The sequence below is a fragment of the Pyxicephalus adspersus genome, chromosome 5 (assembly GCF_032062135.1).
Source record: "Pyxicephalus adspersus chromosome 5, UCB_Pads_2.0, whole genome shotgun sequence".
Lineage (NCBI taxonomy): Eukaryota > Metazoa > Chordata > Amphibia > Anura > Pyxicephalidae > Pyxicephalus > Pyxicephalus adspersus.
The window spans coordinates 52,089,529-52,104,511 of record NC_092862.1 but is presented as its reverse complement, the minus strand read 5'-3'; the positions used below and the strand labels follow the sequence as shown (position 1 = coordinate 52,104,511).

Genomic DNA, 14,983 nt, shown 5'->3' with positions numbered 1-14,983 from the left:
TTGCACACTGGCAAGGGTAGGAAAATCAGAAAAGATTAACAGTTTTCCATGGACTCCAGAATGCCATCTGTCTCACACTATTGACAGTTTTTGCTCTTAAACCTTTTTGTCAATGTACATTATCAGTTATCCAGCAGATTGTTGTAAACAAACATATCTTTTCCTAAATCATAATGAAAATCATTGTTATAGGGTATAGGAAAAAGTAAGAGCTGGGAGTAGGTTCAGTACACATAGGTCTTTGTTCCATAATGTGAAGTAAATAGATTTGTTTACAGTGGTTTGACTAAACTGAACTGCTCAGTATACCCAAAGGGAATATTTTAGTTATTACCGAAGTGTTTCCTCAAAGCTCATACGTGGAGCTGTCCTTCTCTGTGGGTCCTGATCTGGTTCTTGCCCAGCTAGTAGTTTTTTCTCCTACTATTATGGTCCAGCATCTTCTGTTGCATTCTCCCTAATATAAAATAAATGAAATATCTGACAAGTACAGTTGTTATAAACTTACAGAAAATATATGCAGAAAGAGTGGAAATCCCACCAATAGAAGCCATGTGAGATAAAAAAATAATGTGTGGTAATTTACAGCTCAAGCAGCTCCCAGAAAATATCAGTATTGCCTTTGTATAGTGATCCTTCAAGATTACAGTGCTGGTACTGTTAAATAATGAAATATGCTGTACTGCCATTGTAGAACTGCAGTTTACAATTTCTTTGTATAAACTTATTTTTAAGACCAAAGAATCGGGACCCTGACTTCCGACTTCCGAGGAGTCCAGAGAGTATATTACAAGTCGTTATACTCCTACCCATATTGGATCCCATTCAATAACTGATCGCAAAGACGCTTTAATTTGAAACAAGCCAATATTGGTAGATTTGACCACAATAGAAGTCTGTTGATATCTTCTCCTAAACTCTAATGACTACACATGTAGAGGTTATACAGTCAACTTATGAGACCACATTTTCCATGCATATATCAGACATAACAGTCTGTGCCTATACTCCTTCACACAGTCTTGATTAATTTGCACATCATAATACAGTATACTCCCCAGAATTTTATTCTGGAAAGAAGCTGTAGGTGGGTGGTAACCAAAAATTTCTGTAAACCACCCAAAAACTAGCTAGAAGGGGCTGTGGGAAACACTGTAATAGCATGTGTGATTGCTGTTATGTTGAGCCATAGGTTTTCTTAGTTTGTAACCTAAAATAAATATATGGATCAGTGCTAACTCATTAACTATACACTTGTGTTCAAAGTACTAAGGCCACAGATAGCCATAAAACTAGCATTTTAGAGACCCAATTTGCACTGACAAACTCTGTATTTGACTGTTTTAGTTAATCTGGTCAAGCAGACAGATCTACTTTAATCTGCAGATCACTTTCATAACATTGTGCATTCTCTTCTAAAAGATAATATTTTCTGAAATGACTATACTGAAAAAATACAATTAATGGGCAATATGCACTACTAGCATTTGAAGGGCAATATGCACTACTAGCAATTTCAAGTTATCCTTTCACTATAATTACATTCTTGCGGGCAGGTTTTTAGCAGAAATTGTCATGGTATTAATTATTTGACTACTATTTTTCCTTTATAGATTCTTCAGGGTTCTCTTTGCAGTAGCTGGGCTGATTGCTGTGAATCGCTGGTTCATAGTGGTTCTCTTCATTAAAGAAAACCCCTCAGGGAGGATAGTAGTGTTTTAAGTCTACAAATCTTGAGTGAATAGAATATAACATAAATTTTGTTTTTATCGAATGTTTCCTTTGGAAGGCAGCCGCTCTAGAGTGTCAGCTTGCTCCGGTTCTACATTCTCTATGGCCATGGCTTTTGATGGATGATGCGTTGATACACAGTGCTTTGCAATTACTTTGTGTCTACACGGCCAACTTTCCCGCAGGTAAAGAAAAAGATGAACACATTTTTTTGTGCTCCTAGATCTATCACACCTAAATTTCATTTCATAACTGTAACTGAAAAGCTGATGGGTTATAAGCTCTTCATCTCACTCTCTGCTTGGGTGTTAACATGCAGCATTTATGTATTGCTTTATTTATCTGGCTGTTTTTCACTGCTCTGGTGATATTCTTTGAATGGTCCACCCATACTGTCTTAATTTCATCACTGCACTTTCTTTTGGCACTTACTAACTTTTTTAAACTGAAACGAAAAAACAGTTGCAATAGCTGCCAAAATATTCTGAATCTAGGTAAATATTTACAGTACAGCATTCAGACATTTAAAACCCTGGAAAGTTATTTTTAAGAAAAACCTCCAATGAGTTTGAGCATTTTAGAAATATTGCAAACTTTTCGTGGTGTTCTTGTGCTTTTATTTGCTGTACATGGAATAGAATTGATATCTCTAATGTTAACTGAGAAAATTTGAAAAAAAAAGGTTTCTACACTTATGATGTATTTTGGTTTGCTTCATGCAGTCTTTAGCTTGTAATATTAAAATCAGTAAATATAGCAAGCATTTGTTGAAGTTTTTGGCAAATTACAAGCAGTTTGGGAAAGAACCAATCAGCTTCAGTATAGAGAGTTTAAATATAGACCTTAATGGAAGTGCTGAGTGTTACTGATAATCAGGCTTCCGTAGGCTTCAGCACAACCTGATGCTTGTGGAAAGCCTGCTAACAGCTTGTTAAAAAGTTGTACTGTAAGGATAATAATACTGCATTTTTTACATGTTTTGTTCAAACCTCCCTCTACACTGTGCAAATCCTACAGACCACTGGTGTGAACCTCCAGTGGACGAATGTGAACTTTAGAAGCAGCTGGACAAAATTTTTTACTGCAGAAATGTGCATTACTATGGCTGCTTGTAGTCTGAGGATTTGAAAAAAAAATTACAGTCAGTTCTCCTAAGTTCTGTGTTTAACACATTACTAAAACTGAAGTTTTCTTTAACAGCTTTAACAAAGCTGCTCTAAGCTTGCCCAAAGCATTAACAAATGCTTTTCAAAAGCTTCATGTACAATCTGCTGAATTACAAGTTGAAATTCTTATGAAGAAGTTTTTAAGGGTTTACGTATTTTGCTCTGTGTAGATGTCAGGAGGCCACAGGCATTAGGAGGTTTGGAAACTAAACACAGATTTTAGTATCAAGTTTAAATAAATTAGAATATATTTTTACTGATGTTATAACTGTCAGTAAAGTCAAATTTACATTGCTGTTTGTGCTTTTCTATATAAGTAGACAAGAGTGGTATTCTTTAACATACCCTTACCTTTATTTAATGAGGGGTAAAAGTATGATGTTGGTGTTCAAAGTGCAGTAACCCATGGCAGCCAATCAGATATTACTGTGCCGCAGTCAGACTTCTAATTTTTCATTTTGGTGTAGTTGAATCTTTACTCTATAGCCATTAAATGTTGTGCTTCCAAGATGACCTGATTTTTAAAATGTATTTTCTTTTCTGGGTCAAAGCATGCAGCTCTCTATGTTGGATGAACACTGGAGTCATGGCTGTTCAGTCATCACAGAAACCACAGACAAGCAGCTCCATAATACATAATGTTTTGAAGATGGCTGCAGAGCCCACTTCCTACACCAACCACACACAACAAGTTCTCTTTGGTCTACTTTCCAATTTGTCTGGCACGCAAGACTGCAAGGGTATTATGCAGAAGGTATGGCAATTATTCCAGGAGTCTCAAACATTGGGGTTTGGTGTTCAGATTAAGGTTGAGTGTAACTCAATGATAGGGAATATTGGAGGATTCATATTTTTATAGTATTAATAATAAACACATAATGTTCTATACCAGTCATATTAAATAGCCGTTATTCTATTGTGTACAAAACATAAAAGGATCAAACCATCCTTTAGGGTTCTGTCAGACGCGTACACTAGGATTGGTGCCCAGTCCCTTCCTGTTGATTTTTAAAGTGTACCTTCCGGTCCCTGCACTTGCATCCAGCTTCTCTATCAAGAATAAACTATATTATTCTGTTTCACAAAATACTTTTTGTATCCTAATATTTTACAATGGTTAACTTTATTTAATTTAGGAACATACTGTGTAAAATTTGCTGTTTCTTTTTCATTTAAGTTGGTGTTACAGATAATGGTTGGAAATGTAGCACTATAGTACAGTAGATAATGGTCATGGAACAAATTTCAATTAATAATGCTGGTAATTAAAAGATTTTAATGGAAAAGATTGATGATATCTTTTTTTTTTCTGCAGAATAATTTTCTACAGCACTTTCTGAGTTTATCATTGCCAAAAGGAGGAAACAGGAGCCTCAGTCATTTAGCTAACCTCTGGCTTAAATTTTTGTGGAATTTGTCTTTGTTCAGTGATGGTCAGCTTATAATCATGAAGATGAGGGGAAGCCTGGAAATTCTTCTTGAACTTACTAAATATAAGCAAAAAGTTAAATTCCCAATAGCCCTTCTTATTTTACATAACATCTGCTTTAACCCAGCCAATAAACCCAAGATAATTTCCAATGGTAAGTGCAGAGTTTATTGTTCTGTAAGTTGTTGAACTAACATTTTAACACTCTAAAAATGTTTTTTTTTTTCCCCACCTGTCTATTGTTATGTCTGTGTGGATTGTCCCCTATATTCAGTAACTAAATTAAAGTATTGTGTGAATAACTATAAGTCAATACAAATACAAATTTTGATGGGTGCTAATTTGTCTAAACCCAAAACTTTTCTAACCTGATTTTTTCCTAATAATAATATTGATAAATATTAATAATTTTAATATGCTATCAATTGCACATACATAAAACTGGTCACCGTGATCTTTGTCATTGAAATGCTTGTATGATCTATATCCTATTCCCCAACACACAATGTATACTGGAGCCAGCCTAGTAAACGGTGTTATCACATAAAATATATGTGCTGGTAATTTAGGATGAAGAGTAAAATTCCACCTACCAGACACATTTTTACTATCCATTGTCTAATGATTATGTAAATGGTTCTCTTTATAATTGTGGTAACCAATAAGAAGCACTATACATTATTATGGTAGGAGGATCCTTTGAAAGGCAATAACTGAGCACACATTGTTTTATCAAGCTGGCCCAATCTGGTTCATGTGTTGGTCTTCCAGTTATTTTCTTCATCCTGGTTATTAGAGAGAACCAAAACCCACCCAGACACAAAAATACCATGCCAGAAAAAGACATTGGTGACTGTAAAATCTAGGTCAAATATTCTGCAGGGCAAAGTCCTAACTATTTATCCACAGTGTATACTGGAATATACATTGGAACATGTAATAAAGGAGGATAGCAAAAAAACTGTTGAAAAAAAATATAATTACTTTAAAATGGAACAAGCAGCTAGTTTCTTTAGTGCTGTGTTTTTTTCTATTCCTTTGCACATAATATTTTATGTTTACAGAGTTAACAGAGAAAAACACTTGCAGTGAAAACAACTCCTGTCAAACTGCCAGGGCATTGATGTGTATGTCTTTTATGAATGTTGTACAATGTATTCCACTTTTGCATTTACTTGTAATTGACTCAGAATGTCCTAATCCCAAGGGATTGTCGTCATAGTTGTTTTTTTGTGGTATTCATCTTCTGTTGAAAAAGCTTTATATTGTACATAATGAAACAGATACATGTCCAATGTCATTGTTTAAATAGATAACATTGTAGCTGAGCTTTGTGCTTGTCTGGAAAGTGACAACCCCAACTGTCAGAGAATAGGAGCTTCGGCATTATGGGCATTACTTCACAATTATCAGAAGGTAAGTTTTGAATTGAGTGCATGGCAAAGTAAAATAATTGTTACTCCTGCTCTGGTCATTTAAAGTGTTCAGGACAAGTAGAGCGAGTGTGGAGTTTAATTATTTCTGTTGATTTTAGTCTATTAAATTATGTTGATTAGTTGGGCCTTGTTCAATAAAACTTCTATCCAGTGCTGTTTAGTAGAGAGACATATTAGTTCCTTGTTCGGGGCCCAGCAGGGTCTTCGCCAACAACATTGCATGTCTTAGAGTCTGCATTATAAAAGCTATAAATACATTTTATTATTCAGTCATAAAAGGAAACCAGTATGGATTATGCTTTTGAATATCTTTTTCTGAAAATACTGATTTCCTGTCTTTTTTAGGACTTGTGGTTGCAAACTGATGCTGTTAACCCCTCCCAGCCGCTCCAGTACTTTGCAGTTTACCCCCACGGTTGTTGTTTAAAGTGCATTTCGACCTGAACTGCATTCAACATCTGTGTCATGCAGTTGAAATTTGATATTTTAAGGAAGTTAATGGATAAAGATATGAATAGCATCCTTCTGTGTCCGCAATTGTAAGCACAAATTGGTTCCCAACTGCTCCAATTTATTTAAATGACAGTGGTTGGGAGTGAGGTTGAGCATGCAGCAAACCACTGCAGTCAACCACAGGTCTAAAATTAGCCTTAATGTCTCAAATCCAAAAGCTGCCAGCTAATATTTCCAGAAGTAGTCTGCATTTTTTTCTTGGTACATGCAAAGGTGAATTTCTGACCTGTGTTTGCAGTCTGTTGCAGCCACAGTTGATGAATGCAGTATACTGCTTCTGCCCATTGACTAAAAGTTACTTTTTTTTTATTCTACCCCACCTAAATGTCTCACCATTTCTTGCTAGGAGTGTAAACCTCCTGTCCAAACAGACTACAGTACAAACCTAATAATTGTCTGATAATGTTCTAATCCCCCCATCTTACATCCTTAAATATTGGGCTTTCAATGCAGTGTAGTGTGCAGGGAGGTTCAGAAATTGGTTGTGCCTGGCTGTCCAAATACACATGTATTTATGGTGTGTATACATTTGTCCTTAAATTTAACTTGTGATATGCTGCAATTGTATTACAGGCAAAAGTGACCTTGAAAAATCTCTTACTAAAGGGGAGAATAGAAGAAGCCATAAATGCAATGAGGAGAAGTAAGTGATGTGACACATCTACTGTGTTCTACTCATTTATAGAGTAAATCTACTAATTTATTTTCACTTTCATCTTTTAAAAGGACGGTTGGGTTTCTTCTAATCTGTTGTTCTTGTACCTGCATGTGAATTTGTTTCATGTTGTTGTGGTTTAATCACGTGCAGAAGCGGCTTCCCATTATTAATTAACCGCATACTTCCTGCCTATTAAATGAAAATTTTTGTTTTTTTGGATCATTTTTATCTGGTGCCAAAATATATTAAATGTGCACCCGTGCCCAGACTATGGACCAGGGTTCCTCCAGAGGTTGCTGGGGGTTCCTTAAGCAATAATCAGTTTATGCCTCTCAGGTCATTTTAAGTGACACCAATGGTCTTTTTGCTATTTGTAAGGTTGAAATGCTTTCCACTGGTCCGCAATATAGGAGGAACTTTTCCCAATGACCTCCATGCTAATATTCTGTGAGCTGTGTGTATAATATTTATAGCAGGGGTTCCCTGAAGACCTGAAAGTTATTTCTTATTCAGTTTTCCTACATGTTAAAAGGTCATGAAAATCAGCTATGGACATTTAAATATTTATATACTATTGACAATCAATACAAGAAATTTAAAATAAACTATTCCTGACCGCTAGCTGATTTTAATGTAAAGCTGATATCCTATAACAAATAATAAACACCTACTGGCTGTTTAAATTCGTAGTCACTCTATTCATAATGCTTACATAGAAAATGGTAAATAAGGGCTTGTTTTCAAAAACTTCTATTGTTTTTTTCAGAATCTTTCTCTGATTTGGGCACAAGTTCACTTTAATTTACATCAAGTGGGTATCACACTCAAAATTTAGCAGTTAATGCAGGCTTCACTAACCACCAGTAAAATCTACTTGGGCATGTCAAATCATGGGAAAATAAGGGACAGCGTTCTACAAGAGCAAAATATCTACAATTTCTATCCAGTTTTGTTGTATTTCAGTAATGTGTACCTAACCCAGGTATTTACATTATCATATCATAAAAATTTGCAATAGCAAAGATCTTCTGTAAAAACTAAATGATAATGATAAAGTTGAACTAGAGCTTTAGGCAGCTAAATGTGCAAATCTTGGCTCTACTACTTCTACCTCCCAAAGCTGCTTATTGGTTAGTAAGAGTTGCAATTACATTAAGGAGATCCATATTTTATGGCGATTTTATACTTGTCTCTCTAGTACTGTTCCACCACTTCTGTGTCTTCTGCTTCAAAATACATAGCACTTCTGTCTTTGACCTCCTTTATTAAGAGCTTAGGTCTAGAATCCAGACTGTAGACCATTATGTTGTGATAGAGAGAAGTTGTCACCACTTGAGACCTGACACCTGGTTATTTGGCAGCAAAGGAAGGAGTCCTTAGAAAGATAGGTATGTAATTGTGTGTGGAGAAGGAGGCTTTACATTGACCCTGTCACTTTACCTTGAATGGAAAATTACAGGGTCTCTTTAAAGGACCAGTAGAGACTCATATGTTAGGACATAAGGCTTAGCATAACTTGTGTAGGTTATTTCTAGTTTTGTGGATATCTTGAATATCACACTTTTCATGTGAAAGCTGATTTCTATTTAAATATACATAGGATGATTATATGACCTGTGCAATGTTTTTATGAAGCTCAACAGTCTTTTTTTCCAAAGATACTACAAGTCTATTTTCAGGATAATGTTCTATTAGTGTGGATTTTTATGTTTGCCATTTTTCCCAATTCACAGATGAAACTGGCTTGGAAAAAAGACATGAAGTGTATCATTTAAAATGCCTGGAGAATCTGGAGCAAGTTCTTGCCAATTGACAATGGCAGCAACAACACACTAGAGTGATTAACAAACCTGGCCGATACATGATTTATACTATGTGAGCAGATGTTTCTAGAAAGGACAAATTTACTGTGTGAAATCTATCACATCATTTAAAACCAGAAGATTTTTCTTACTCTTCTTTGTGCTACAATAAGCTAGTAGCAATTTGTGCATTCAAAAAAAAATTGCAATAGAAGCATTGTTTTGTTACTTACATTATCCAGACCCTTTGCTGTTCATTTTCATGTACATGTATATGAGAGCATGAATGATATGGAGATTACATGTGTTAACCTTTTTGTCCACCAAGGTGTATAAATTAGCATTACCCCTTTTAGTTCCTACATCTGTTTACAATGTCTAGGGAAGGACCCCGACTCCTAATCTGAGGCTGTACTTAAGACCTCATATCACTGAGTCAAGCAGTTGTCAGAGCCTCTGTGTCCTGAAGAGGCGTAGTAGTGGGTATGCATTATAATATATACAAACCAAACTACTAAAATCTCATATAAGCTTTAACACAAGAATTGTCGATTTCAGTATTTTGAAATGCTGTTCCAACATACATTACAAAGACATTGCCCACTGTTTTACTGAGAAACCTTAGAAATAGCCATGGGTCTATGATTCAGGGTCCACCACGGGCACAGTAACCAATTTAGGTTAGGTACTGATGCTATCAGACAAATCAGTAATATCAGTTTATAAACTGCATAGTGCTCCAGATTAAATTTAGAGATATTTTATATAATTTTTAATTTGCTTTAAATCTGCAAGTTGAAACCTTTTGTCATAGGTTTTTGATATTGCAAGGGTCAGTCTCCCCAAACTTGATTCTTGTGTTATCGGAATGGTCTGGTTGGCTTAGTCACTCCTGGGCTAATGATATATCTTTTGGAGACTGAAGCAGTAGGATCTCGCTAAAACATTCCCTGGTGGAGAATCTTTCAAGTCTATGTGTTTCAATCGCAGTGATGGATTGTCCACCAGGGAATGTTTCAGTTAATATTAGTTTTTGGTGGGCTAAACTCCAGTTAGCTTGTAAAAATACCTTTTCATAGCTCTTGCCCATCCTATGTGTCTACTAAGCCTTGCATGTTAAGTCTAGTGAAATATAACAGTTAATTATACCTGCCTTCTGCTGACTATTCCTCCAGCAGTTGCAGTGTAGGTGGCGCTTCCATGTCTTACTGTACAGCACAGACCATCAGTCCATCATTGTACATGATGCTGTCAATGAGGTGCAGATATACAACACATAAAAACATCTTCATGAGACTGGTCCACTGGAGGTGAAGACGCTTATAGAAGTGACCAATAGCTTTAAGAAAGTATATTAAAGGCTTTTTACATTAGATTTCAGATGAAGTATGAGATGAAATGTTAGCATGTACAAATATATCTCTTCCGAGAACCAGAATCATACAGTGCTGAAAATAGGTCCTTTATGTAAAATTTATATTTAGTTGCTTTTCAGTAGTTATTTCTAAATGCATTTGATCTGCATTAAAACCAGCAATGGCTTTAGCATTGCAGTAAGCAGTGTTAGGATGGCATTTTTGGCTCTTATGTTTACATATTCACTAAGAGAAATACTGAGACTCCTGTGGCAGTCTGGTTTGGTTCAGCTTTAAAAAAAAAAAAAAAAAAAAAAAAAAAGTAATTCAAAATGCTGGTCCACATTTGTACTCTACATTCCGACTAAACTTTTAACATCGTAGTTGTACAGCTATAATATAACGTTTCAAAAATTTAAATAATGTTGCTGTTAAATAATTGACGAAAAAGTAAAAGTTTCTCTTCCAAAATATTATATGTTACCTAATGATTCAGGTTCACCAATTTTTTCGTTATCATAAAATTGCATGTGTTCTTTACACTTCTCAATTATTTGTAAATATGTATTGAATTGTATATTATTTTAAATTTGATATGTGTTCTATTTATTGATTTAATAAAATACCATTTACATGATGTGTGCAACGTTTGTTAAATATACACTCCAGTAAATGTCTCAAGTATTTTTAACCACAACTTTTATTTTATAAATTTTTGGATATTTTAGGAAATCATTAGATGATTTTCAGTCTCTGACCTCACACAACACATTCCATTGGTTTATTGTTGATTGAAAAAATAAGTAAAAACGGGCAAGCCATTTGTGTGGAAAATAAGTATACCACAGGGCTTAGTAGCTTGAAGATACACCATCATAATCATTAGCTGCAAGTAACTGTTTTCTGTGAGACGTTGTCAGTCTCTCACATCATTGTGGGCAAATTTTGCCCATTTTTCTACAACATTTCTTCAGTTTATTGAGATTTGTTAGCATTTTTTTTTATGAACAGGTCTCTTAAGAAGCCACCACAACATATTGATCTGATAAAGTTCTGAACTTTGACTGGGCAATTGCAACACATTGATTTTTTCTTTTTTTTTAGCTATTCTTTTGTATATTTGCTGGTGTGCTTGAGATCATGCTGTTGCAGTTTCTGCCAAGAATTAGCCTCACATTTGATTTAAAAATACTTAGGTATTCAGAAGAGTTCATGGACAACTGGAGGTTCTGTGGCTGCAACAAGCCAAAATTGGAACCCCTTCATCACTGCGTTTAATTGTTGTATGAGCTGTTTTGTACTGAGCTGTGTGTGGTATCGCTAAATGTGGCTCTGTGCATTGTGGCCAAACATCTCCATAGGTTTCGTCTGTCTGAAGAACATTGCTCTAGAAGTCCTGTGATTTGTTCAGATGCAACATTGCAAACCTTAGCTGTACTGTCATGTTCTTTTTAGTGAGAAGATGCTTTCACTTCGCAACCCTTCCAAACAAACCATATTTGTTCAGTCTTTTTCTAGCTGTACTGTCATGAACCATAACCTTTACCATGTGAAAGGTTAAAGCTGTCCTTAGGATGAATTTGCTGTAATGTCTAGTTTTGGGAAGACTGGCAACTGTCTTGAATGTTTTGCACTTGTTAATCCTTCTTATTGTAAAATGATGAAATTCATATTGATCACATTGCCTTATTTGTATATATTAATATATATAATTTAGCATTGCTTGAGTTTGCCTTTGTTCATTTCGCCAACAATTTGTCCAAGTTGACCCCACTGACGATCCCCATCCAACTTGACTAAGCTTGAGATGATTTGAATAGATAAATGTCAGATAACCTATCAATCCAGATGTGCAAAGCTTGTTGCATCATACTAAAAAAAGACTCAAGGCTGTTATTGCTGTACTAAGTGAATTACACCTGTAAATGGGATATTTCATGTTTTTTTTTAATACACACTAATATATATATATATAATATATATATATATATATATATATATATATATATTATTTACTTATATATTTTCTCTAATTGTATTGTTTTGTCCTATTTTATGCGGTTAGTTTTAGCAGCAGAAGAAAATTATTTTATATTAATCATCATTAAACTTCTATGAGCACAGCTTCAGACTTACAAATGAAGAATTTTAATGCATAAAACATTGCGAGACAAATTTAGGAAGATACAGTAATGCTGCAAGAGATCAGAAATAAAGTAAAATTAATATTACTTAGAAGAAAATAAAAAATGTGTAAGTAGGTCAAAACTTCTTTTTTTATTATTAGTGACAGTGGTCACCCAAAGAGGGTTCTGAATCTCCCAAGCAGGAAATACTGATAACAATAAAAGGTTTACCTGACACATTTTATCCAAAACTAAAAACAAAAAGTAGTCTTTACATTCGCATTAAGTTTAGTAATATTCATGGGAATCTAGATAATCCGCAATAGACAACCAGCTTTCTGGTACCAATTTGGTAAATTTGCAGTTTTGAATACCCTTCTTCTATCAATAATTTTTGTCTGGTAATCATTTAGCAGGGATTCTCTGCCACGTTTCTGCTTTTTACATCTAATGGTACATTTTGTCTTAACTTTTTGTCCTGGTGATGGGTTGAAAGCGACCAACAATGCCCGTAAATTTCTGTTTTGGGAATGTTCAAGTTTAGTTTCAATAGGGACGTAATAAATGTTAGCTAGGTATGTGTAGAAGGGTAGATTAATTACCTGCCTGGGGGGGGGGCGATCTCCAAAAGACACTGATTTGTCAATAGACACTTTTTATTTAAACCCCTCCATATTCATGAAATATAAACTACCATTACCATTTTCACCATAAAGAACCTCTTTCTATTGTAAAGATGCTAATGGTAAACCTGTCATGCACATTTAGTTTGCCATACCTTTATATATACTTTGAATTTCTGTGCATATTTATTAAATTATCATCATTAGGCTATTCTTCAAAACAAAGCAAGGCTGTTTTCCCCTCCTTTTTTTTCATATGTCTAAAGAGGTTTGTCCTTCCCACACTGACCTTGACCGCTAATAAGCCCAAACTGAATTGGATTATGACCAATGATAAGCTCACATACACTCAACAATAATCTTGTTATTGTAAACTTTTCATTTATATTTTATAAAATCTAATAAAGTTTAATGAAAAATAAAAAGAGGGTTTGTCCGTGTAGGTCGCGTCTTATCCCATGACATGCCACATCCCTTTATTTAACAATTGCAAGAGTACTACAGAAAAATGTATAACATAAATGATTCAAACTTCACATTACATAACTCATACTAAAGCTTCTGCCTGGCAAAGCAATGTCATAGTTGTCAAGAACATCTTGGGTAACCATAAAGCACAAAATAATGAACACGTACAAAACTTGTTCCTAAACTTTAAAAATGTGGCTGCTAATTTGAGCATAAAGGTACACTGTCTCCATAGCCATTTCCAGGAAACCTTGGCGATTTCAGTGAGGAACAAGGGGAGAGGTTCCATCAAGATATAAAGGTGATGGAAGAAAGGTATCAGGGCTGATGGGATAGACACATGATAGCAGACTACTGCTGGAGCCTTCAACATGATTGTCCTGATCATCAGCATAAAAGGAAATTATACAAACAGAGTTTTTCGATGACTTCTTTGTGATTAGTTCTGTAAATATACTGAATATAGAATATATTGATATTAAGTATTTAAAAAATTTATTTTTGTATACATAGGCCAATTTAGTTTAATTTTCGTGTTTCATTAGTTTTCTATAAGGTTAATATTGAGGTCATTATTTCAAAAACTAGAGCCAATCTAGCAAAACCAATAACATATTTGGAATCTGCATCAAACGTAACCTAAAATGACTTTTAACCACCCGGCCATTAAACCCGACCTTGGTTTGGGGTAAAAACACTTGCAAAAAGTGTTAAACCCAAACTTTTCTCAGGTGGTTAAATGCCATCACTTACTTGGTCCCGCTGTGATCATCTGTTCTGTTCTGTTGTTCCAGCGTCGTTCTCCAGCGCAGATTTCTAAAAAAAATACCCGGTCCCCGCAGCTCCTCCGGACACGTCTGTCCTCTTCCTTCTTCTCCCGGCAAGTGCAGTGACAATCTCCGGGTTTTCCCTGTGATGTCGCTGCATGCGTCGGTGCGGGCGGGAAATTAAAATAACTTTGTATTGAACTCAATACAAAAAAGCTGTATTGAGTCCAATACAAAGAAATCTTTATATAATATATATATATATATATATATATATATATATATATATATATATATAATTGTAATATATATATATTATATAAGCTACTGTACAATTACATTACATTATACACTACTTTTTTTTTTTGTTTTGTTTTATAAAAAATTTTTTTATTAAATTTATAAAATTTTAGACATATTTGGGTGAGTTATGCGGTAATTCGGTGAATTATAAGTAATTATTGAGGAATTCGGTGAATTATACCCCACAATCTAAAATAAATTTCCATGCAAAAAATTTACCACTTTTTGCATGGAAGTACAGATGTTTGGAAAAAAATTAGAACACCCGGCGTTCGCGTACGCGTCCCTCTGCGATTTCTGATGATGTCTGAACATGCGCCCGTCGATGGGGGTCGTAGCGGGAAATTCATTTCATTCATTGGATTCAATACAAAGTCCTGTATCCAATCCAATACAAAATACAAAATATATTTATGTGGTTTTGTCTAAAGGGATGTGACGTTTTAAAATTTACCACACTAGGGAGGTGTTTTAGAAAAATATATTACTATACAGTATACCGAATTATTGCATTTTTAGTATTTTTGATTTATTTATGTATTCTTGTTTAGCTGATTTTTGTGTTTTTTATTTAATTTTATTAAAAGTAAATTTTTTTTTTTACAT

The 14,983-nt window shown here is 34.6% G+C and overlaps 1 protein-coding gene across 2 annotated transcripts in view; it reads left to right on the top strand.

The window, feature by feature from the left end:
- RTTN (rotatin) overlaps positions 1-10,727 on the top strand; it is a 115,367-nt gene extending 104,640 nt beyond the window's left edge. For both annotated transcript variants that reach the window (XM_072411503.1, XM_072411502.1), the window contains 6 exons: positions 1,790-1,916; positions 3,449-3,651; positions 4,213-4,480; positions 5,639-5,742; positions 6,849-6,918; positions 8,667-10,727. In XM_072411503.1, the coding sequence (XP_072267604.1) occupies positions 1,790-1,916; positions 3,449-3,651; positions 4,213-4,480; positions 5,639-5,742; positions 6,849-6,918; positions 8,667-8,746 (852 nt within the window). In that variant the 3' untranslated portion in view covers positions 8,747-10,727. The remainder of the gene's footprint in view (positions 1-1,789; positions 1,917-3,448; positions 3,652-4,212; positions 4,481-5,638; positions 5,743-6,848; positions 6,919-8,666) is intronic.
- Positions 10,728-14,983: the final 4,256 nt, after the last annotated feature.